At 34.2% G+C, this 25413-nt stretch overlaps 1 protein-coding gene and 1 long non-coding RNA gene across 3 annotated transcripts in view; one reads left to right on the top strand and one right to left on the bottom strand.

Annotated features, from left to right (window-relative positions):
• Positions 1-21220, top strand: part of LOC123526544 (uncharacterized) — a 44132-nt gene extending 22912 nt beyond the window's left edge. For both annotated transcript variants that reach the window (XM_045305739.2, XM_045305740.2), the window contains exons 2-4: positions 15033-15177; positions 17500-17670; positions 18261-21220. In XM_045305739.2, coding sequence (XP_045161674.1) covers positions 15033-15177; positions 17500-17670; positions 18261-18425 — 481 coding nt within the window. In that variant the 3' untranslated portion in view covers positions 18426-21220. The remainder of the gene's footprint in view (positions 1-15032; positions 15178-17499; positions 17671-18260) is intronic.
• Positions 4531-14534, bottom strand: LOC128548392 (uncharacterized). Its single transcript, XR_008367005.1, has 2 exons — positions 12795-14534; positions 4531-5088 (listed from the first exon to the last, which is right to left on the bottom strand). It is a non-coding gene; the product is annotated as an uncharacterized LOC128548392 (long non-coding RNA).
• Positions 21221-25413: the final 4193 nt, after the last annotated feature.

Genomic DNA, 25413 nt, shown 5'->3' with positions numbered 1-25413 from the left:
TATAGTTGTCGGATTAAGTACATTGAAGTGTCTCTTAAATAGATATTAATGAAATTTTAACCACAAGAAGTTGCAGATGACAAAAAATAACAATTTTACAGTTCAAAAACAAACGAAAATTAATATAAAACAAGGAAAATATATATGAGCCGTGCCATGAGAAAATCAACATAGTGGGTTTACGACCAGCATGGATCCAGACCAGCCTGCACATCCGCACAGTCGGGTCAGGATCCATGCCGTCGCTATTAGTTTCTCTAATTCCATTAGGTTTTGAAAGCGAACAGCACGGATCCTGACCAGACTGCGCGGATGCGCAGGCTGGTCTGGATCCATGCTGGTCGCAAACCCACTATGTTGGTTTTCTCATGGCACGGCTCATATTTAGAACTTGTAAATAACTAATATACTAGATGTTGTCATATAAACTTATGTGCATATTGTCGAAATTACAGTTAACCCTTAAAGCAGCATGCCTCCAGATCGTTCGACAACAAAAAAATTGTTCAGATATCTTGAAATAAATGCTATATTTCTTAAGAAGGCTTTAAAACTTAATTCTGTTACGGAAACACTTGAGAATTTGCTGTTTTTACTACTTTTTACGATGAAAATTGAAAAGCGTTTGTCACGCTTTTACTCCAGGTAAACTGTCTCGATTATAAATATCTATTAGTCATTATTCACTACATCAGCTATAGCGCTATTGGTTATGACGACGGGAAAATGTCTTTATTGCCGCGGCGGTCCGGAGTTCGATTCCAGACGCGGTCATCTTTTTTTTCTTGATTTGGAACTTTTGAAATATGTTAGAAACAAAAATTCATATTCTAAAGTTCATAATATGATCAAACTTCAATTTGAAAGAAAGATTATTTTTTAGCCACATCTGGAGGCATGCTGCTTTAACCCGCTAAATTTTTAAAATGGACTAGTCCATCATTCAGTCTGGGCACTACAATATATCATTCGAAGGGGTGTTCACTGAACATTTACTGGCTGAATAGCGAACTGCGAATACCATAATAATGTGCAGGCTGGTCCTGGTCTGCACTGGTCGCAAAGGCAGAATCACTTGCCGCCAGCGGGCAGCATAGGATGCAAACAGTTCCTGACAATAGATATGAGAATAATATTGGTTGACCCTCAATCTTGCAATGACTTGAAACGTAAATAATTCACGGAAGAGTTCTTTAGGTGTCATGCCACCATAAGATTTGGAAAACATCATGTATCACCTACACAGCACCCAATCACTACCTTTTTCAAACACACTAGTGTTCTCGTGTGATATCTGGCTTCATCCCATTATTTCAAAGATTTTTAGAAGTAAAACTACTTCCTGGGACACAGATTACTGCCATTCATCTCATGAATGGATAGAAAGCAACCTTTAAGCAACCTTTTGTATGTGTCTTTTCTTCTTTCAACCTCCACTTCCTCCGCCAAGAAAAAGTCTAAATCAATGTTTTTGCTTTCTAGTTATAAAGTTATATCAGCATTTAAGCTCTAAGCTATTTAAAATTAGTTATATTATCACGGTCTTACATATCTATATAAACGAGTTATAGGTATAAATATTAATGGATATACATCATCAACCAGGATTTTATGTGAAATTTGTATTAAAACCTAAATATAAAAAGGTTTCTATGGGTACATTTTACGTTAATCAGATTTCACGTATCAAATTTATGATCTAAAAAGTAATTGTGAATCAACTAAGCGTGCACAATTTTACATCAGCAGTGTGATTGTTGATAAATTATTTTACAGCTGGTATTTATTCAAGTGAAATAGTTTATTTGTGTGAAAAGAATGATAAAATATCTCGTTAAAAATTCATACAAAAATCTATAGGTCTCTTATCGTCACTTTTTGCATCACATGCAATCGTAATCTCTAATTTTAGGTAATTATAAATTCTTTGGTCACAAACACGGATGTGGTATACTACTCGGATGATTACACAATCGTTGTAAAAAATATCTATTAACGACTTCATATTTCTAAGAAATACCAAATATATAACTATGATTCACTTTGGTAAATATGGAGTCCTATTAAGGACACCGTATTGTTTCGGACTCGACTTGCCATATCTAAAAATAGATTCTGTATTTAAATGAGTTTACTTCTGGTAAAAGTTGATAAAACTCGATGTTTTACATTGTAATTAGACACTGCAACATTAAAACCTGTCTTTCAAGTTGAAATAGACCTATAAAAAGGAAAAAGGTGGAAATACATCAAGTATTTACAACGTCCTAAATGACTCTAGACGTCCATAAAAGAGATTGTGGCCGTGCTGTTAAATGTTTGGCCTTTATTAAGGTGATAAAATTACAGCCACAAAACACTCAAGATATCTATAATTCTGATACTATGTTTAAACTGGGTCCTGAATGCCTTCCTGATTTATATAGATGTTGCGCACAATACTGAAACTGACTGAATGGCGAACAGTGCATATCATGATCAGACTGCACGGATGTGCATGCTGATCATGATCTACACTGGTCGCAAAGGTTGAAACAGTCATGTCCAGCATGATAAGGGTTAAGAGAGTTCATGTATTTTTTTAATGCGAAACTTTAACCAAGTGTTGGCTTTGTCATTCATCATAACCCTCGTTGTTGGCTTAAAAATAAACCTCACTTCTTTCATACACTTGCCAGCAGTAAATCATGCGAAATTGTTGTAAATATTTTCCAATTTCCCCATTTTGTCACATCTTTAAACATAATGCCCGCAAAAGACGTCATTTAAAATACAAATATTATCTTTTCACCATCTTGATAGGAGTAAGGTTACAGTGAAGACTGTGTATAAATCTGACTTCATTTTGATATCATTTTACCGTTTTTGATATTAAGTGACCAACGTTTGTAACCAAGTAAACGATGGTTCGGTGGCATCAAGTTCGTTGACATTTTAGTATTTACACGTTGTGCTTTGACAAGCATGTTATAGAAAATGATTAAATGAGCCGTGCAATGAGAAAACCAACATAGTGGGTTTCCGACCAGCATGGATCCAGAACAGCCTGCGCATCCGTGCAGTCTGGTCAGGATCCATGTTGTTCTCTTTCAAAGCCTATAGCAATTAGAGAAACCGTTAGCGAACAGCATGGATCCTGACCAGACTGCGCGGATGCGCAGGCTGGTCTGGATCCATGCTGGTCGCAAACCCGCTATGTTGGTTTTCTCATGGCGTGGCTCATATTATTAAACACTGGCAATTTTCAACCATTCGTTAACTAATTTAATACGCAGTGAAATTAATACTATAAGCGGGCTATAATTTTCTTTTTTTGGGGTTCTCATATTACCGTACCTTGCACCAAAGTTACATAATACAGCAACGATGCTGTCGTGTTTTAATTTCAATGTGATATCTTATATCTCTATATGTCATCGTGACTTCGGCTGTTTTCTGTCTATTTCGCAGTATGAATTATTTTAAGAAATATATATACATATATTTATATGTACTGTCAACATAACTTGTCTGCGACCGTTCAGTTTTGAATGAAGAGGTAAATATCTCGTTATGGAGAACACCCACAGTCATTTGTGAGTTCGACTCCTAGAATTCGGTGTGCTGGACTGATGAAATGCTATTGTAACCATCAAGCTTGCAGACTGTCAGACCTTTATTTTGTTTTTGTTTTTTATTATTTATTATATTGCATCACCGCTTAAGTTCACGAAGTAGAAAACGGTATTCATACTATGTGGTTAAAGCATGAAAATTAAATATGTAACACATTGCATTATTCAATTTCAGTTTTGTTTAGATTTATCAACTCATTAATCATATATTAATTTGAATACAATTTAGACGTTTGTTCTAGAGACCTGCGTAACAGATAGTAGTTTGTTTTTTCGATGCATAGTATTCATGCATTCATTTATGTGATTTTCATTTTTTTTTTTGCATTTGTAGTAAAAAAACAGTGACACAGCGAGGTCTGATGTCTACTTCATCATATTGCCGTCGGTGCGAGTCTCACACATGAAATTAATTTACCTAATGTAAATTAGTGTAAACATTTGCAAACCGTTAATGAAGCTGTTCCATGGATGGAAGCCATGACCTCTCGTCCACGTTTTAATGTTGAAGTCGCATCATGACCCTAGCAAGCAATATTCTCTTGAACACAGTGTTCCCGAAAACAACCAAAATATATTTTAGCTTCGTGTTCAAACCTGTTTTATTTTGGAGTAGCAATAATGTTTTCTCTACCTGTTAAACAAGTGATAACGAGCTTGTTCACAACTTTACTGACGAAATTTAAGACTCAGTAGCAAAAATGCATGTTAGAGCTTGACGGTGATGATACTAAAGGGACACAAAAAACCTTCCTAATTCAGACAAGATCTCTCTCGATGACTGTATACAAATATTTCAGTGTTCTTTATTTACTCACCACGGTATGTAGTGTGTCATAAATTGTCAACCGTTTGTCATTGTCTATACCCAGTCTGTTTGATTTCAAGGGTCCCGTTATGACGCGACAATAACATCGGGTGTAGTGCGATTTACTTTATTGCTCATCTTCTAGTGTGTTACTTCTTCATTAAAAAGATTGTACCACGAAAACAGGTGACAAGATTTTCTCAACCGGTGTTACCATACAAATATAAATGACACCATTTTGTTTATAGCTGGAAACATCAGTTCACTATAATCACATACACTTGCTGGGTCTTTGTTTGTTTAAATTTCTGGTAATGAGTTATCGTTTTGTTCTTAAACCATTTTTTGTGTCTATCACATAAAAATAATACGTATGCTCCTTTTGTTTGTTATGAAATCATAGCGTGTTATGGTTTCTATCCTTCTATTGTTCTTAAGTTGTCTAAGATCTTGGATCTCACTGACCGAGTAGTTAAAGACGCTGGCTTCGTATCGTTTGCCCCTACGCGATATTTGAAACATTCCTTGTGGTGCAGAATTCTTCATGTTAAGAAGCCGTCCAGCTGGCTTACATGAGGGCGGTGGTTTAACACAGGTGTCCACCAATGGCTGAAACAATGTCTGGAGGGGTACCTGTGGTCTTCCCCATCCGTCATCCGCCAAAAGCTGGAAGAAAAGTCGGAAGACTTACATTGTGTCGCGGTGTGACTTTAACCCTTTCCCTGCAAAATTTCTATAATGAACTTGTCCTTCTTTCAATTTGGACAGTACCATTAACTGTTCAAAGGGGGTGCTTACCAAAACAATACTGACTGAATGGCAAACAGTACAGATCATGACCAGACTGCACGGATATGCAGGCTGATCATGATCTACACTGGTCGAAAGGCAGAATCAATCGTGTCCAGCATGATAAGGGTAAAATCCAACAAAGAAAAACCAAACAAATCCTAAAATGTAATTGTGACCAGAACATTGACATGTGGTAAATGGTGTTATTAGTTTCTTCTACAATCATTTTAGTTGTCTTGCGGTGATACCTCAGTAAATATCTGGTACGTCTGTGTTTCATTCTCCCGTGGGTGGTTGTTCTTAAACAACTGCAGCGTCGAATAATGTCTCAAACGATCAAATAGAATATGTGTTGAAATGTACTAAGGCGATAACTTCGAAAATAGCATTATTCATATTTTCATTTGTCTAAAAAGTATATTCTATTGAATTCTGTTAGCTAGAATTTTATACATGTTGTTGAAGGTTGTTGCAGACGAAATACGTCTTGTCGTTCAGGACCAGTTTGATCAACTAACGAAATAACTTGTGATTGCATAGAGGGAATTCAATTTACGTTTTGAAAACGCTTTTTAGTTCAAAGAGGACTAAAATATTACCATTTAACATTTCTTTTTGAGTAACTTCACTAAAAAGACACAATTTATCATTTGAACTACCTGGTTTAAAATATTTTAACATTAGGTGCAAATGATTTTTCCAATGTTGACATAGTACCTATACCAAGGCTGTATATTATCCTGAAAGCCTACTTCACGTGAACAAACTTTGGCGCTATTTCTTCAGATATTGCTCCTTGACTCTCCCTTGTCGTATATATGTATATGATAACATATAATCATTTGAAGTTAAAAACTTGAACGCATGTGTACCCGGAATTTTTTTGCATCAACCATTTAAATATACTATGTCGAAAATCAGCCAGCCAGCCCGTCGGTCGGCCCGCCCGCCAGCCAGCCAGCCAGCCAGCCTGCCAATCAATCAATCAATCAATACGATTGTATATTCAGATGAAGTCAGTCGGTCGGTCGGTCGGTCAACCAACCAACCAACCAATCAATCAATCAATCAATCAATCAATTAATTATTCAATTAATACGATTACATATTCAGCTGGCGTTACGGTTACTTCTGAATAATTGTTCATTAAATACCATCATTGTTAGAATTCACATATACATGTATTTTAAGACAGTCGCAGCACTTATCTTTATTCATTTTTGTCTAACATTATTTCACTTAGCTGCGAAATCAGATTTTCCGGGTGTGAAAACGTGTTGATGTATCCGCTATCATCATCATTCGTCGAACCTTTTGGAAATCAACGTGGCTGTTAAATTTCATTAATGTTTATTTCACGGATGTTTAAATGTAGTAAACCTGACAATCGTGTAATTTAGCTCTTTTAAAAGCCCATAAACACATGGGTAATGTTAACATTCAATACCTGGAGTGTAAGAAATAACCTTCGGATCACAAAACAACTGCTTGCGGAAATAATGACAAAATATGCAAAATTTTACAATGTTATTTCTTTAGTATGATTGTGGCTCATCAAATAGGTTGCTGTTTAAGTTAAAATATCCTTTCATGTTATTCGTGTCAAAAGCAACAAGCAGTTTTATTTTTCACTTTCAGAAATCATCGTTTACCTGTTTAAGAAAATATAGACTAGCGTATTTCATAAAATATTTTCTTTTAAGATGAACTACTAAGTCTGAAACAATAACGCTGAAAACCTTAAAATATCTCCAATAAGGGGCATAGTTATTGAAAATGGGTCCATTACGTAGTAATTCTGTCTTTTGCCAAAAGTTGGTCATGCTTATACCTTACTACAACAAGTCATTCGAAACACTAGCATCTGATTGGCTCATTTTTTAACACAGTCTTGAAATCGACCAATCACACGGCCACTAGTTTTCAAACTATGTTTAAAATTCTTTGAGAAAGATGCCTGGTGATGACGTACGTTTTTTATCTGGCCCAATGGGGTTCGAAACCTGGACTTCTTGGGTGAAAGAGGTGAATCTTGCTTGCACTTTTGACGTTAGATATTGTTGCTGACATTTGGTGCTTGCTGACTGTGTCGGTTAACCTAACCAGCTGGCTAGACATTTGGTGTTTGCCGACTGTGTCAGTTAACCTAACCAGCTAGCTAGACATTTGGTGTTTGTTGATTGTGTCAGTTAACCAAACCAGCTAGCTACACCAAGTATCTTGACGGGAAAAGATACGTGTCTTTAATGAAGTAATAAAACTTCATCAGTTGTCATTTATGACTGTGTAATGTAAGGATTATTCACAACTTACATGAATATTAATTTCATGACCCAGTGCCCTCCAGACAAATTAAATTTTATTGACTTGAATTATTATTTAAAATTATAGTGTTGACATTACTTAGAAATTCATAGTTTAAAGTGAACATAGGGCACAAAGAACGAAGTGTATACATTTAGGGTCATATTCAGGGTACTAAGAACAATGTGTATACATTTAGGGTATCATGGGCAGTAATTCATGCAAAATGGACAAGTAGTTAAGTTAAGTTAACTCTTGATACATATTCTCTCATCATCGGTGTAGTTTCCACCTTATTAATTCTACAGGAAAGTCATACCGCCTTTATTACTGTCCTCTTTAAAGAAAAAGAATGTTTGAGATAACACGAGTTCTTTTTTGCACTTATACTGCAAATAATTGATAGCCCTATTGATTGATTGGTTGATTGATTGATTAATTGTCAACAATGCGAGAATCATTGACACGGGCATTTCCATTTTCGCGACGATCGTTCTGATATCTCATTTAAAGGAACGAAATTTTGGCCTATTTTTTTCTTAAACAAATTGATAAAATGTAAAAGAGCAGTACACTAACAATACCATCATGTAGATTTTTTTTAGAAATATAAATACATGTAAAAAGTTATCACGTCCTATTGTTCCAATGATCAGAGCACCCTTTAATACATTCTATTACAAAATTCTCAATTGGGGTTTATTGTGACTTGTCTAAATACTGGCCTTCAAACGGAAATCACTTTAGTGAAATCTAATGAAAATAATATTGGATAAAAATCTGATATTAAAATGCCTTACATTTGTTCAATAGGGGCAGCGAAGGCACGAAGTGCATAGATTAAAAGACTTCTATTCAGTAATGTCAAATATTGTGAGCGTTATCACATTTAAGTCTTGATTTTTAATACCCCTGTATTACATTGTTTTGTTAACACTTGTGAATGACAACCCATTTATTGTCAAACATGACAAAAATGTGCATGGAACTACAATCTTTAAAATAAGGTCTAAAAATTGATTTTATCATTCTATACTCGTATTTGTGTGTGTGTCTGTTATCAATAAAAATATTATGTTTAGAGAAAAAAGGAAAGAGGATTGTTCCCGATTTCCCGATCATTGTTCCAAGATAGACCATATCAAAACCCATACAAATAAGACATTCTAATATTTACTGTACTTTTTTGGGCCTGATTCTATCACCTGGTTCTATAGACCTTCAAATTACTTTCATATAAACATTATGGTACATGAGGTACACCATATCTCCTCTCGTTTATCTGCGTTTTGTGGTAAAATGAGAAAAAATGTCTGCTCTGCAACGGCTGTCATAGCACTGATCTTTACCAGAGTGAAAAAAACCTAAGTTAGTAATTCTCAGTCGGATGTTTTCGCTCCCTTTCAACTTTTTTTTTGTTATTCTGAACACTGCGTTTCGACTGTTCTTAAACTGAGATTATGTAATTTTTGTACTGAAGGGGACTGCTAACCTCTGTGAGTTCTCTCCCCTTTTAAATGAAAATACATTTGACATTTAAGCGTTAGCTAGGTGAAATTCTGGTATACTTGGTGTATGACTACACCGTGAACGTTATAATTTCATAGTAATAATATAGTTAGACTATTGTTTTTCATTTTTCCTTTAAGTTAGACCGGAAAATGTCTGTCATAAAACGCCGTAAAGTGAATTAATTAGACAAACAACCCCCTAACCTAGTTTTAGCATTATAAAGGAAGGATGTGAAACTAGAAACTGCTTTAAACAAATGTTACATGTTAAATGATACGGTCTGTGCAACAAATGTCGGACTTGGTAAAAAATACACCAGCTGGGTTTTTCTTTTTGTGGCCTTTTTACACTGACGATTGTCGTAGCAGTCACTGGTAATACAAAGATACAACTTTCTCCTTTTAAACGAAGTTAGAATTACTAACTTCTTATTCTAATACATAATTAAAGGAAAGAGAGCATATGATTATAAAATCCTTTATAAAGCTAAAACTAGGATAGCATGTTATTTGTCAAATTAAGAATTGTTCTTACTGAAATCGTTGCAAAAAAAAAAATCCTCATTTAAGAATATGGCTTCAACTTAAACATTCTGAAGCCTAGTGCCACAGTATTATAAGGTGAAATAAAAATACAAAAAACGTCACAAATCTCCGTTCAAAAATGACGACGTGTAAGACATTTTCTTACGCTGTGTGTGTTTAGGAAATGCTGTTGAGAATCATCCAACATAGTTACTTAAAAGGAACGAATAAAATGCAAAGTGCTGAATTTATACTAAATACCTTGAGGAATTATTATAACAAACTGGATTTTATATAGTTTTACTCTTTCTTCCTTCTAAGCATTTCACTTACGGTAGATTGAGAACAGGCAATTTCTCAAACAAATTGAAAACATTTTTCATTCTCATTCAGGATCTTTTCTAATGGACACAGTTAAAAACTCAGCCCTGTACATTAAAAAGCTGTATGAACTACGAAGTAGATATTGCATCGTAATTGTTCATCGATCATAGCATGGCGGTTTCCGTGTCAGGTCCCCGTGTACTTACAGTAATTACGCACACCAAGATTAACGTGCATGTAATACCTTGTAAAAACTTAAGGTGATTTTTCACAATTTCGGACTTATTTTCAACTTTGACAGAAGAAGAAATTCAGTATATCCAAGGTCTATTAGATATCGACCACTCAACCCAGTTTTCATGGGTCAGATTCCTGTTAGGGCCACAGCCACATCTCGTCTGATTCAAGTTCTAGATATTTTACAAGAGGTTTCACGGGAATGGTTCAAATCTGCTTTCTTCCAAATCGAATATATACTGAATTTGATATAATTGTTCACTTCAAATGTTTACTCGTTCGTAATAACACAGGAACAGCGGTCCCTAAAATACGATTTTTTTGTTAGGTCTCAAACATTATCATAGTATATTGGCCCGTATTTCGTTTCAATTCCTTAATTTCACACAGAGCTGTGAAACATTTACTTTGTCATCTAGAAATTTGTATTGTCATGTTTGATTAACCAAAACATAGAGTGGTCAATATTTTGAACAACGAAATTCTTTTCACTTAATATAGACCGACAAAGAATAAGACATTTTTCTTAATGTAAATATTAGACAGATTTTGAAGATTGAAGTAATGTTATTGACAAGTTAAATAAAAGTTGGTAATAATACGGTTGTAAGTATAATATTTGCTTAGTAAAGAGCAAAGAAAGATATAATAAGTATGGTTAATTGGCCTCGAAGGAGTTTTTTCCCACCTGAAACGCTACTTTATACCCGCAAAATCTTGAAAAGAGCTGTTATTACGTACGACAATAACATCGTAAATGAGTTTATTCGAACAAATATTTACTTAACTAGTGTTGCATATTTGAAACATAGTATCTCATGAAGAAAAAGCTTGCCTATGTTCCAGTTTTAAGTCAAATTTAAAGCAAACTGTATGTAGATAACGGCATCTTGAGACATCTGATGTACGTATACTTGTACACCAGACTTTTAGAGTTTTACAGTGTATTCATTATTACTTTTTTTTTTGGGGGGGGGGAGGGGGGGGGGAGGGTTCTGTACAAGGTCCATTTGTTAGAGTAACTGCGTTCATTTTCCACTACTAATAATATCATATGCTTTGAGGATAAGGTAAACAATATGGAAAAGTATGAAGTGGACCTTATTTCGATTAGAAAAACTGTTAAAATTTGTTCTAAACGAAACATATGACATTGCTTTACCACTTACATATGGGCATATAGTGTATTACTTTTTCGGCTGATCATTATTGAATTCTGGTCAGTTTGATATCATTTTATCAAATAACTTGGTTGTTTAAAAAGAAAATAAGCAATACGATATGTCATATGTGTGACTTATCAAATGTATTTTTACTAAAAATCGCCAATGTGATAGTTACATTAATAATATTGTAACTACATTGAAAATTGATTGCAAAATTTGTACAAACTTAAGATAAAAAGACAATTTTATCTCTTTAAAATGATCTGTAGATATAGATTTAAACCCTGTATCAATAAATATCTTATCATTTATTATCAAAGTTGTCGAAGTGTCTTGTTAAAACAAGTACGTGTAGTTTGTGTAAACATAATACCATCTTTCAGTAGTCTTGACAGATTTCTCATTAAAATTTGAAACACTTATTACAATATTTGTTTGCATTTAAGGTTCATGTCTTAACGTATGTAGTTTTAATCTTGTTCAAATAGGTTATTATTCAGCTCGTCTAAATCGAAACAACGGTGATTACTGAATCACACTCGAGTCTGTTTTCTGGCACCGAAGTTTTTAGTTGGGTTTTGGATGACAATTTAAAACTCTAGCGCCTTCGTGAATAGTCCGAATACTATCTAAAATAGACCATCGGTCGAGACGTTTCTCAAAACACAGAGCTTTCTATATTATAGTGACATTGAAAGTGTTTCTAGCATATGCATCTCCAGATCCACACAAGAGGATAAACTTATGTTGAGAATAAAGGAACAAGTCCGAAGGTCATAACATATTAAGACACCGTTCTTAAACCGCTGAATTATTTTGAGACAAAATTTCAAAGATTCAATACTTAAAATATATTTAAATATATTTTACGATAGCAATTACATCCTCTAATGCTATTTTGACATTAAAAACCATATATAGTAGTACATAAAACATTATATATTGAAATAAATTCGACGTATGGTAAGGTACACTAATTACATTATTGAGATGCATTCTCAGATAAAACAACCTCAATCACTTATTAATATTCATACATTATCGTGCTAGTTAGTGACAACTTTAGCAAGTAGCGTTTTTTTTGTGTATTCGTGTTTTCTTTCATCTTACAAATTGGTGTAAATTCATACTGCTGACATATTATCGAGCAAAAACTATGTAAAATGTATCTGAGCCTGTAAAAGATCAAACAAACGAGGTGTTCTTGTCTGCAATTCTGACAAATTATAAACAACGCCGTCCACTACAAAGGTAGTCAAGAAATGAAAGATTTTTGTTTTAATATTTACTTTTGAAAAATCTCTAAAATTCTAACCACCGAAGGTCTTAATTTCTGAGCTAATTCTTAATGGAATAGAGCCAGTTACCAGTCTTTTACACTCCCTATGTTGTGGTGACCTATAACTACAAGTGTCATACCAGTCGTACTAACGTAACAAAATAGAGAACATTCCAGTATATTACTGTATCCTAGTACTAACAAGAATTTCAACATACTATTTTTTATACGTACCAGCAACGTAGATATTTTCAAACATCAGTTCACTTTCACATTTCTTTGTTACCCGCTACCATTTAAGTCAGATTTGTTTCACACTCTCGACTAAGTTATGTGTTGTTGAAGATGGGCTCTGATCAAAGACCCCTAGGCTTATCGCCCGGACAGTGGATACAAATAACCATCTAGTATCGTGGCAGCTGTTCTATGGCCTGCAACAATAAATTAAACATCGCCTATATACATACCAAAGGTGTTCCAAATGTTCAGCTATATACATCTGAAAGCAACTCTGAAGTCTAAAAGATCAGTAGTAACTTATATTCAAAATTAATGCAAATTCATAACATATCAATGCGTAAGACGTTTTCTCTAAGGTCACAGATTCGTTCTAGAAAGAGGTTAATATTCAAATGTGTAACAGTCTGTAATATAAATAGTGTAGTACCATTTATTTTTGTTGTTAAATCATTGTGCAACAGTCTTCCCGACACGGTTCATAAATATTTTTGTCTAGTTACTCTAACAGTCATATTTCGGTATATGAAGAAAGCAATATATGAACTGAATATAAAAAAATAATCGCTTTAGTTTATATTACTGTCATAAGTAAGTGTTGTATATTGCCTTTAAAAATCTATTTTATATGTAAATTGTATGCAAATTATGCAAAATTCTGATGACATTGATGTAAGAAAAATAATTGTTTTCTCTTGCAAATTAAACATTTACATAATTGCATTTTTATTTGTCAACTCGTTTAACCTTTAGACTGCTGGCGGCAAGTGATTCTGCCTTTGCGACCAGTGCAGACCAAGATCAGCCTGCACATCCGTGCAGTCTGATCATGGTCTGCACTGTTCGCTATTCAGTCAGTAAATTTGCAGCAAACACCCCTTCAAATAATAAATGGTATTGCCCAAATTGAATGATGGACCAGTCCATTTTAGAAATTTAGCAGGCTAAGGGTTAACCAAGAATCACGTGACATACTTCTTTCTCCAGTGCAATATGACAATTCACAAGTTAAATATTACAATATAGTCTTATTTCTTTCACATAGTACCAAAATTATAATCCCGGACCGGACGCTCTTTTCTTGTCAGTGAACTAGTGAAGAAATCACTTATCTATTTCCTTTAAAGGTTATTATCTGTCATATATCATACCATAGGTTCGGTATCAAAGTAGAAAATGATTTATAAATGAGCGCTGCATGACATTTATCTATCGACATACTTGTCATATATTTCATACATGTAACAAAACAAGACGTTTGAACAATCAAAACTTACACATTGTAGTGTTAAATTCACTTTTTTGTAACATGTTAGAGATACTTTCATGTATTTCCCTTTTACAATTTATCTATAGTAAAAGTGACATGGAAGTAGCGAATGGAATATTATTGAATCATGCATGTTAACTATGACGTTTGCCTGTGGTCCTTTCTTGATATATACTTCGGAACCATTAATGTTCAAAGGTTCTCATTTTCATAGATGGGCTTCACTTACCTACAAAATTAAACGAAAAAACAAAACAAAAAAAAAAAAAAACAAAAAAACAAACAAAAAAAAAAACAACAACAACAAATCCCCATTCGTTTTAGCTTCACAAATTCATGTTGGCCCAACCACGAAATTTCTTGTCCACGAAATGTGTTTTTGTTTTACAGTATGTACATGGCACTTAATTTATATATCTGAGGTGTCATGGAAGATGCCACTTGAAGCATGTTAAGAGAAAGAAACATTTTGCCTGTAGTTCTGTTGTTGATATATATAATACTGTGGTCATGGTATAGGCCACTTAAATATAAAATTTTGAAGCATGTTAAGGGCAAGAAACATTTTACCTGTAGTTCTCTTTTTCCCCAATTTATATGTAACAGAGATGGTGTAGTGGGGTTCCCTGTGCAGTCCTCTGATAAATGTAAAACAACTTATCATATGTATAGTAGAGAGTATGCTTTTGAAAGAATACTTGGATGTTGTAACATTTGCAAATATGCCCAGAATAAAATGATTAAATATTTGTGTAAGCTAATTTGTTAAAATGTTTTTTCATTGAGACATGTCTTAAAACGCTTGCATCAGGCCATGCCAATAGAATTGTTCATATACACTTTCAGAACCTTTAATTAAGTGTTTTGTTTCGGAATCGCTATCATAACGTTTTTGTTTTTCCTTCTTTATTTTAATGTAGATATTTGATATGTTTATACTACATGCACCTTTTTCTCTTTTACAGAATGGAATTGGTATGGCACGGAGAGTTTGATCGGTTGTTTTCCCAATATTTTCCACACATGTGGTGCCTAGTACCAACCTTCTACCCACCAGGGGACAGCTGGAGAACCTTCAAAGATAGCGCCAAAGTCAGATTCTCTTGCCAGGTGAGTCTTTAATATTGTCATAGAAATTCTCAGATAGACCTTTACCCATACTGATTGAAAATGAATAGGTTGGCAATAGAAATTCTCAGATAAACCTTTACCTATACTGATTGAAAATGAATAGGTTGGCAATAGAAATTCTCAGATAGACCTTTACCTATACTGATTGAAAATGAATACTTTGGCAGTAGAAATTCTCAGATAGACTTTTACCCATACTGATTGAAAATGAATACGTTGGCAGTAGAGATTCTCAGATAGACCTTTACCCATACTGATTGAAAATGAATACGTTGGCAATAGAAATTCTCAGATAGACCTTTACCCATACTGATTGAAAATGAATACGTTGGCAATAGAAATTCTCAGATAGACCTTTACCCATACTGATTGAAAATGAATACGTTGGCGATAGAAATTCTCAGATAGACTTTACCCATACTGATTGAAAATGAATACGTTGGCAACAGACATTCTCAGATAAGTTACCATTTGATAAAGTCTGCAGTGGTTCTCAATAGACTTTATCCTACTGATTGAAAATGAATACGTTGGCAATAGAAATTCTAGATAGACCTTTACCTACGAAATGTATACTGATTGAAAATGAATACGACGACAATAGAAATTCTCAGATAGACCTTTACCCATACTGATTGAAAATGAATACGTTGGCAATAGAAATTCTCAGATAGACCTTTACCTACAAAATGTATACTGATTGAAAATGAATACGACGACAATAGAAATTCTCAGATAGACCTTTACCCATACTGATTGAAAATAAATACGTTGGCAACGTTGGCCACCTTGGTTGGTAGAAATGGTTGTAGGATTGCCCATTTTCTAAATTAAACATCCAATAACCATCCCATTATGCAACCAAAAGTTAATCTGAACTAGACTATACGTCTGCGTCGTAAGAATATGGAATTGTAGCCCTCAGGTGTGCATTAATATGATATTCAAATTTAGGGAAGCCTTATTCATTAAAGTGTCAACTTAGTGTCTAAAATTGTATATGCGTTTGTCCTTCATAACATTTTATGCTATGTAACTATGCTCATATCTTTCTATTTTAAGGTTATTAGTACCCTTCACCGTAAGAGTCAATGATTTACAATATACACTTACCAAACTAGTATAGAAGTTTTCATGAAAAACAAACACTATAACCAAACAAGCATGTTTGTATACATCAAGTGGCTATAATTTAAGGCATTCGTATGGCCATCGTCAAACAGTGCACCGCTACTTGACTATGGAGTTAAATCCAAAATATGCGCCAACCTCGCACACTTTGTGAAATTAAACTAAGGGAGCAAACTCCAACTCAAGTTTTTTTTTCTATCATTGTCTAGTTCTCCTCGTCTAAATGGGTCAACAGTGTTGTACTTATGAAATAGACTTGTGGTCAGGGCATGTATTGTATTTTGTCATTAATTTTGAGCATGGATCCCCTTCTGTTTGGAGCCGCCCATGTTTACAAACACGTTTGTTTATTTTATGAGGAGTAGTTACTTATATAGACCAATTTATTATTTGTTTATTGTTTTGCATTGAAAAATGACTAAATGTTCACTTTAATTGCGTTGTCTAAGAGACAAATGTTATGATGCTGTAAATTTGAAGAAAATTAAGTACAATATCAAGTAAGAAATCACTGCATGTTGTGCTTTTGAATAATTAAGGAAAAAGCAAAAGCAAAAACAAAGGCATGTACATAAATTACACTGTCCCGAAAACAAGTAAATAAAGCGTATAAACTAAAGAAACTATTATAATGCACAATACCAATGTAATATTATTTATTCATTTAAACCTTGCAGGAACATGGCTCGATCGAAAACCAGTAATACATTGATAAAAAGCACAACAAATATAATATGAGCCGCACCATGAGAAAACCAACATAGTGCATTTGCGACCAGCATGGATCCAGTCCGCGCAGTCTGGTCAGGTTCCATGCTTTTCGCTAACGGTTTCTCTAATTGCAATATGCTTTGAAAGCGAACAGCCTGGATCCTGACCAGACTGCGCGGATGAACAGGCTGGTCTGGATCCATGCTGGTCGCAAATGCACTATTTTGGCTTTCTCATGGCGCGGCTCAATTATATAACAAGTAAAAAGGAAGCAAACCACCATATAAAACAGTTAGTGACCGAAAAGGAGTTAACGGGCGGTATTTACCAGTTTATGTCTAGTCAAACTCGACCTTTCATTTAAAGTTTCCGGCTAATTTGTTGATGCGAAAGAAACTTAAATAGTGGAAATATCTAACTTTAAAACTAAATATATATATATATTTATATATCTTATAGGACTGCGGTCACGGCTGGACGTCAATGAAGGGCCGTGTGATCTTTTGGTTTGAGCTCAATTATGCCACCAATGCTGGTTGCGTTATGTTCAAGCTTTATGGACAACAGTGCCAGAAATGCAAAACCGGAAAGTTTGAGCACGCCATGTGGTACCCAGAAGAAGTTGTAAAGGTAAATTGCCACACACGTTTTATGTGGTTACATTTTAAAGTACCATCTGGTTTAATTTCCATAATTTTAGCTTTTTGCACAGTCGTAAAAACAGTTATAACTGTCATTTTTAACGCCGTTTATCAGAACCATATGTTTGCACGTTGGTATCATTGAAGCCGTTGCGTCATCTTCATAGTCGGATTACCACTTACGTCCTAATGTTGTGGACATTTTGCAGTTATTGTTGTTTTTGTGCACTGGAACTGGTAAAGCAATTTGTATTTAGTGATGCTATGTTCGTAGATGTACGGCTGATGAGCCCTCGTCCGAATTTCGTGTCAGACCACCAGTATCTAAATGAAATAGATATACGCCTTTGAATGATAACTGTCTTCTGACTTATTTGATAGTTCATGTTCTGTTCAAAACACGTTTTACCTATTTATTTGTTCTGTATGTACGTTGTGAATATCTTCTAATACATTTGTATCAAAACTGTTGTTGTCTTCCTGTTTCGTCGTTTGTTGCGTTACCAATGTTCGTATTTGTTTCATAGTCATTCTTTCCCAACATTGCTATTGAGTAAATCTTTTTTTTTTTATTTTCAGGTCATCGGCAACGTTTACAACAGGGTTGGCCAGATTTACTATGGCTTCGTGCGACCACCTCTTAGAATAGACCGACGTGTTGGAAAACCAAGAAATCAACATAATTCCGAGCTGTGTCAGGCGTGTAAAGAAGGACTATGCAAAGAGGAGTGGTCTTTTACATGACGTAATAGTGACGTCATAGAGCATGAAATCAAATATAACCAATAGCCGTAGGTGGGACATGGCACGTGACTCTATCGTGAACCACAAGTCGGTGTTTCTGACAAAAATGGCACAACATATCAGTATGTTTATGTGATTGTGGTTATCTTTGCTGAAAATGTTAATTTGTTTAGATATTCTAATATAAAAATGAAACTAAAATGTTTTTAACATTTGTTTTTATAGTTATAGCTTTTGTTGCATTTTATTATTTTTTATGTGTAAAATGAGATCGTCTTTAAGACGGAATGTAAAACTCTGAATGTATTGTTAAGCATAATGCATGTTGTACAAAGTTTTATTTAGAATGCGTGTGTTGTGAATGAATAAAGTCTACATGTAGCTTTTAAAGTATTGGAATGGGTAACGAACGTGCTGTTTTTTCGCATTTAGATATTTGTTATTATACATTCTTATTATCACATTTATAGCATATTTTAGCTGATCTTTTTGAATTTCTTCATATTTTTATATCAAATACATGTTGTCAATTCATAGTTTTAAAAAATGGTCGTATGTGTTATGACGGATGTGCAGAAAGCGTTTAAGATAGTCTGATCAAAGAGATGTTTCACTTTTACAAAATAACTGAAAATCATGTTTGTTGAATTGATAATAAATTCTTAAAAATGTTTATTATTTGGATTTTCGAGTACTTTTTAAATAGTTAGAGAATGTCTGGTTGTATCAATATAAGATTGAAATAGTTTTTACTAGAATAACACCAGATGTGACATGCCATGTAAAATCTTGTGTTTGGGCGATGAAAAATATTTTGATCTTCCATTTGTGTGTGAACACAGTAACTTTTAATTTGATGTTCTTCCAATAGTTTAACCAAATTTTATCAATTTGACCCAACAATCAGTGAAAAATATAGGTGGTGATTTTTATTGTATTTTATTATATTTCACTGTTATATTTCAATAATTCTATTAAAATCAATTATTACGAGAAAAGCATTTTAATGCATTTGAAACCGTGTTCAAGTAAAATCGTAGTTCATTTATTTTTTAATGTTTCAAACAGCCCCACCAAGCCATCAGCAACCACAAAAAAAGAAACTGGTTTGTAATTGGTCATATCATTCTTGTACATTTTTCTCTCATCATGTTTTAAATCCACATCCAATATTCGATCATTTAAAAAAAGACTTTTTACCTATTTAGTTATCAGCATTAGATTTTAGTTTAGGGACACATTTTACAATCCACTTAATTATCACAAAGTTTCAATATGTATTTGTTTTTTTTTGTGTGTTGTTAAAGTTAATATGCTTCGCAGTAACAACGGCTTTAAGAATGCAATGCTTTACACCGTCATGCAGATGATAAAACAGAAATGACAGCTTCGGTAAAAAAACTGAATTCCCGCGCTAATGCCAGGGCCATTATCGATGAGCTATTATAATGTGGTAATGCATCTAGCAATACGATAATAAGAAAATAATCTAGTATAAAATTATTACTGTTTATAGGTACTCGTGTTATAAAATGGTATTAAGAACTCAGGGTCACTTTGACCTGTACGCAGAACCATTTAATGTAACAACATAAGGAGACTTTTATAATATAAATATATATATAGAGAGAGTGTTGCATATAAAACTGTTTTAATAATTTAAATGTGCATTTCACAGTTGTAACATATATAATGTTATCTGACTTTTTGATAAATAAATTCTTTGTTTTGTGTTCAGAACAAATTATATTTTTACAAATATATAAAATATGAAATCTATTTTTATTTTTGTTGAAAAATGAACAAATTGCTGCCACATATTTTATTCATTTTATTAGTGCTCACTTTTTAATTTTGTATTGGCAGATGAAATAGTATTCATTCTTTATGTTTCATTAATTGTAATATGTTGTTTGTAAATAGTTAGATTTTATTTGAATTATATTTTATTTTACTGTCGTAATCACCATTTGAACTGCAAAGTTTATTTCTGTCATTTTAGAAAAAAATAATGTTGCATAGCTACGTTGTTAATTGTTTGTTTAAACATATATGTCTACTGGAATTAGCTGTAGCTTGATTTTAATTCGAGGTTGAAGGTTTTTGTGTGACAAATCAAATGCTTGATTGGAATTGCTAGAAGTACAATTTAAAAGAAACGGTTTAAGATTTAGTAACATTCTATAAAATTTGATTTTGCCGATTTTCTTAAAAAAGAATAATTGATTTCATTGACATTTTGGAGATATTGTGAGAAAAATTGAACTTTTAAATACTTAACACGTTATTAATAATTGTTCTACAAAGTCATTCAACAAGAAATTCCTATTTCAATGAACAAATGCGAGTTCAATCAGCAGACGACAATTGAAACGGAAAAGCAATACATGAAGCGTACCGCACACACTAACCTGACACCAAGTTGTAAATTAGTTCAAATCGGTGCATTACTAAATTTGGCTTTGTTGATGTTTAAAAACATTCTGTTTATTTTCATTTATGTTTATATTTGCATATAAACTATGCACTCGACACAGTGTAACAACGAGGTTGATAATTTGGTTCATACATTAAAAATATAAAAAGAAATATTTATCATATGTGCCATATGAAATGAAATGAAAAACAAACCATAAGAAGATATTGGACATATGAAATAATTATGAACTTCATATTGATTTCTGAAAAAAAAGTGAATTAAGAACGCATATTTACAATTGTTTTATGAAAACTAACAAGTATTGATGTGTTCATCATACTATATGTGCCTTTTCAATAAAATTTCATCTAAACAACGACTTACGTTTTGTTTTAAAATTTTAACACGTTGCTGCCTAGAAACAAAACAAAAAAGTAAAATTAGAAGTTCAGGAAGTATTCAACACGGCAAACTTAACCACTACCACACACAGCAAAGCAGGCAACCCGAAAGTTGTGTGTGTGTGTGTGTGTGTGTGCGTGTGTGTGTGTGTGTTCGGGTTTAACGTCTTTTTCAACAATTTTTAAGTCATATAAACGACGGTGTCTACTTGTAGCAGTGAACATAATGTCCATCTTTATAGTGCCGCCTCACTGGAATATGACACTTGGCCTGATATCCCACCTAGTCACATTATACTGACACTGGGCTGACCACTCCTAGCACTATCCTTTTCATGTTGAGAGCCAAGCGAGGAAGCTTTTAGTACCATTTTTCACGTCTTTGGTATGACACGGCCAGGGATCGAACCCACGACTTCCCGCACTCGAAGAGGACGCTCTACCACTAGGCTACCGAGGCGGTCCCGCAGACTGACACTGAAGTGTAGTGGAATGATGTAGCATTTGTATTGTTTTACGTGGGTTTAACGTCGCACCGACACAATTATAGGTCATATGGCGACTTTCCAGATTTGATGGCGGAGGAAGACCCCCGGTGCCCTCCGTGCATTATTTCAACACTGGCGGACACCTGGGTAGAACTACTGACCTTCCGTATAAGCCAGCTGGATGGCTTCCTCACATGAAGAATTCAACGCCCCGAGTGAGGTCTCACTCGAACCAACATCGGTGAGGGGCAAGTGATTTGAAGTCAGCGACCTTAACCACTCGGCCACGGAGGCCCCTCAGGAAGCATTTAACACAGCAAACTGTAACCTCAGATCCCCTTGTTAAATTCCAGTTTGTTTAGTTCTGTCTATTGTTTTCTCGTTTAGGGCAAGCCCATTATTTTAACTTAGGACCATATTTACAGACTAGTGTATCGTTGAAGGTTCCATGTGCACCGCCATATGAACACATTTGCGGATGTCTCTAAATTTTGTTTGGTGCTTGTAACATGTGTAAATGTTGAGTTCCGCACAACCTTGGGCTATAGGGCGTGAACGGTAGCATGCATTTCCACTACCGTCCATGAACAAACCAAGCCTGTAACATTTTCATTTTTGTCGTTTTAAGCGACCTATGGAGTTTCCACATTTTCTATTTCAATCGATACCACACACAGCAAAGCAAGCAACCCACAAGTTGACTCTGAAATGTAGTGTACTAGTAGCAACCGGGGTACCTTAATTACCTATCAACAAGATAGGAACACCATTTTGGAACGATTAGTAATTTATATGATTGAAACGGAGAGACTAGTAGGAGTTAAACGCGTTATAAGCTAAGCTAATTACCTTTATATATAACGTAATTTCGACGTTTTAGGCGAGACAGTGTAAATATAACAGTTCTCCGCTAAGCTAATCTGTATCATAACATCATAAATGACCCAATCACCCGACTCTATAAAGTAAAACATACTAATAAGGTTAATACAAGGAATAAACACACCAATGTAAGCAGTAATTTATCTTAAGACAGAACACGAAGAGCTTTTATCATGTTTCGCAGTCTGTCGGTAGATATCTCTGTCTGTACCTTTAGTATTCTTAATCTGAAATATATGTCAGGATACCGGTTATATGACCCAGGGAAGTGCCTACGCCTTTAGTATCTTGAACAATGGTTTGGGTCCAATCGCTAAGGTGACTATGTCTTAGACTAGCTGACAAACGATGTAGAATGTCCTTTGTTAAAACGTAAAGCTGGTGAGACCAAATATCTCAGATATAGAATTTTCCTCTGGCTACCTTGCTTAAATGATTCGTGTACCAATGATTCGTAAATGATTTTAATTATGAGCTAGACAATTTCAGTGATCAGTCAAATCAATAACTGTTTCAAACTAACAATTTCCATTTAACTCAAACTCCTATAGGCTGGAGACTCTATACTTGACTGGTCTTTTTGTTGAAGTTCCCGTCATATAATGTCTTTGAATCAACAACATACGAGTCCTACGGCATAGATGCCCGGCCTCTGTCCTCTCAACTCTATATGAATGCCCTGACTCCTGGATGCTCAGCGCCTGTATGCTATCATATGTAGCATTCAACTACCATATAGGTATATCCCCGATGCCTTGTGAACCTTCTATAAGCTGGAACTCTCCTACTATCTTAGTAGATTACCAAACTCTGGGACTCTGTCTCAGCTTCCGGTGCAATCAGCCTATAATGCATGTCTATAGCATTTCATTTACCTTTAAGCTATAACTCCTATTGCCGCTGCCCTATAGCTCGAAACCTGATTGAATTCCTCACTTCTCTTTAATCTAAGAATTCATGTTTTCTTTTAATAATTTATCCGCCTGACAGGAGTAAACTGCAAATATTTCTCTTAATCAATGGTTACTGGATAAATTATTAGTGAATCCTCAATGTGTCTTCTTCCAATGCTCTTAGCTCTCAGTCAGAAAGGTAACGTAATGTCACTCTACTTACATATGAAGTGTTCCGTTTTCATTTATCTTTACTTACCTTTATATTCATCAAAACTTTGCTCATTTTACAGAGATAGCTCGAACTGATCTTAAGTTAAGTATTAATTATTATATTTGTTAGCATAATGAATATATTAAAAACGTCTGGGAACTTACTGACTATCCCTCGTATATCTAAAATGGAGCGAGTCCATCTTCATAACAAACAAACACAACCTTAAGCTTTATGCGCCGTTTGACGTCCGTAAAATGTCTCCCGTAGATGGACTCAGCGTTGCCATATAGATCTACTACTATTTTTCTGATGCTTTGGCGTCATTGAGTCAATTTGATGTTTCTGTATCAAAGAATTCCTATTAAGCCGGTTCTAAGGGAAGTCAGTGGTATTGCACCATTAATTAATGCTCATGCAATTATGTCGCTTGCTTTCAAGGGATCTGCCTTATTGTGTCATGTAAGAAGTTTCAGTGCCACTTTATGATGGACTGCATTGCCAATCTACCTAAACGTGTTGCCACAAAAGCTTTTATAGTCGAAAAATACCATGTATAGAAAAGCAGCCATGCAGATTTCGATACAGGATGAAACAAATTGAAAAAAAACATGTATAGTGTAATGACATATAAAATGCTGATCAAATGTTCTATCATTTCTATCGGTTTTGTTAAAGATCTAAGAATTATTTATTCATATGCTTCCCTTTGTCCAGATATAATATTTAATTCAACGTAAGACAGGGTGTGGACTATATCGGAATACCACTGTGGTTACTACACTAGTGCTGATTTTTGTCAAAAGGAAATCGAAATATTTTCAAGTTTTCTACATAACACAGCTTCATTAAATATAGCATAGAAATAACTAATAGCAAGTTTTGAACTGGCAAATAATTAGTATAACAATAATTGATATGCTAATAAAGAGCAAGTTTTGAACTGGCATTTAATTAGTATAACAATAACTAATATGCTAATAAAGAGCAAATTTTGAACTGGCAAATATATTCTATGCATTAAAGTAACAAACACTGTTGGAAGTATGCAAATCTCCCGCCCAAAGGACCACCTTGGAAAAGCGATCAAAACTGTTCGAAACACCGCTTTGAATATAGGAATGGCAAATAAAATTCTAACTGCCTTGTAGAAGACCATGGTTTTATTCAAATGCCGCCCAGACACGAAATAATTCCCTGATTTCGTTCTATCATTATCAAAACATCCTATACTCGTGCTTTTAGGTGTAACCAAGGAGCAGTTTTATTTTCAGTCGAGTCTTAAATTGCGAATGCTTAGTAACTTGTTTTAGTGATTAAATTACCTATATTCAAATTAACCCTGGAACTGGAACGAAATTGTTTTATTTTATAAAGCACTTACTTTTATACAAGTATATATTTAATGGTGTTGCCATAAAACATGTCGTTACGATGCATCTTAATAATTATAAAGTACAATAAAATATTCATATATTATAAGAACAGTACATAAATCCAGATTAACATTAAAAGTAAAGCATACAAAATATAACTGACATAGCTACGCAATACTAAATTCCTAGCTGTTGTCTTTTAAAATAATGCACTCAACTTTAAAATAAAAAAAATATGTTTACAGATTCTTCTTAAAACGTCTAAGGATTCAGACTGCCGACTATTTTTATGTATATTGTTTCACACTCTTGAAC

Source organism: Mercenaria mercenaria, chromosome 14, assembly GCF_021730395.1.
Source record: "Mercenaria mercenaria strain notata chromosome 14, MADL_Memer_1, whole genome shotgun sequence".
Classification (NCBI taxonomy): domain Eukaryota; kingdom Metazoa; phylum Mollusca; class Bivalvia; order Venerida; family Veneridae; genus Mercenaria; species Mercenaria mercenaria.
The sequence above is the reverse complement of the archived record's forward strand: the minus strand, read 5'-3'. Positions and strand labels throughout refer to the sequence as shown.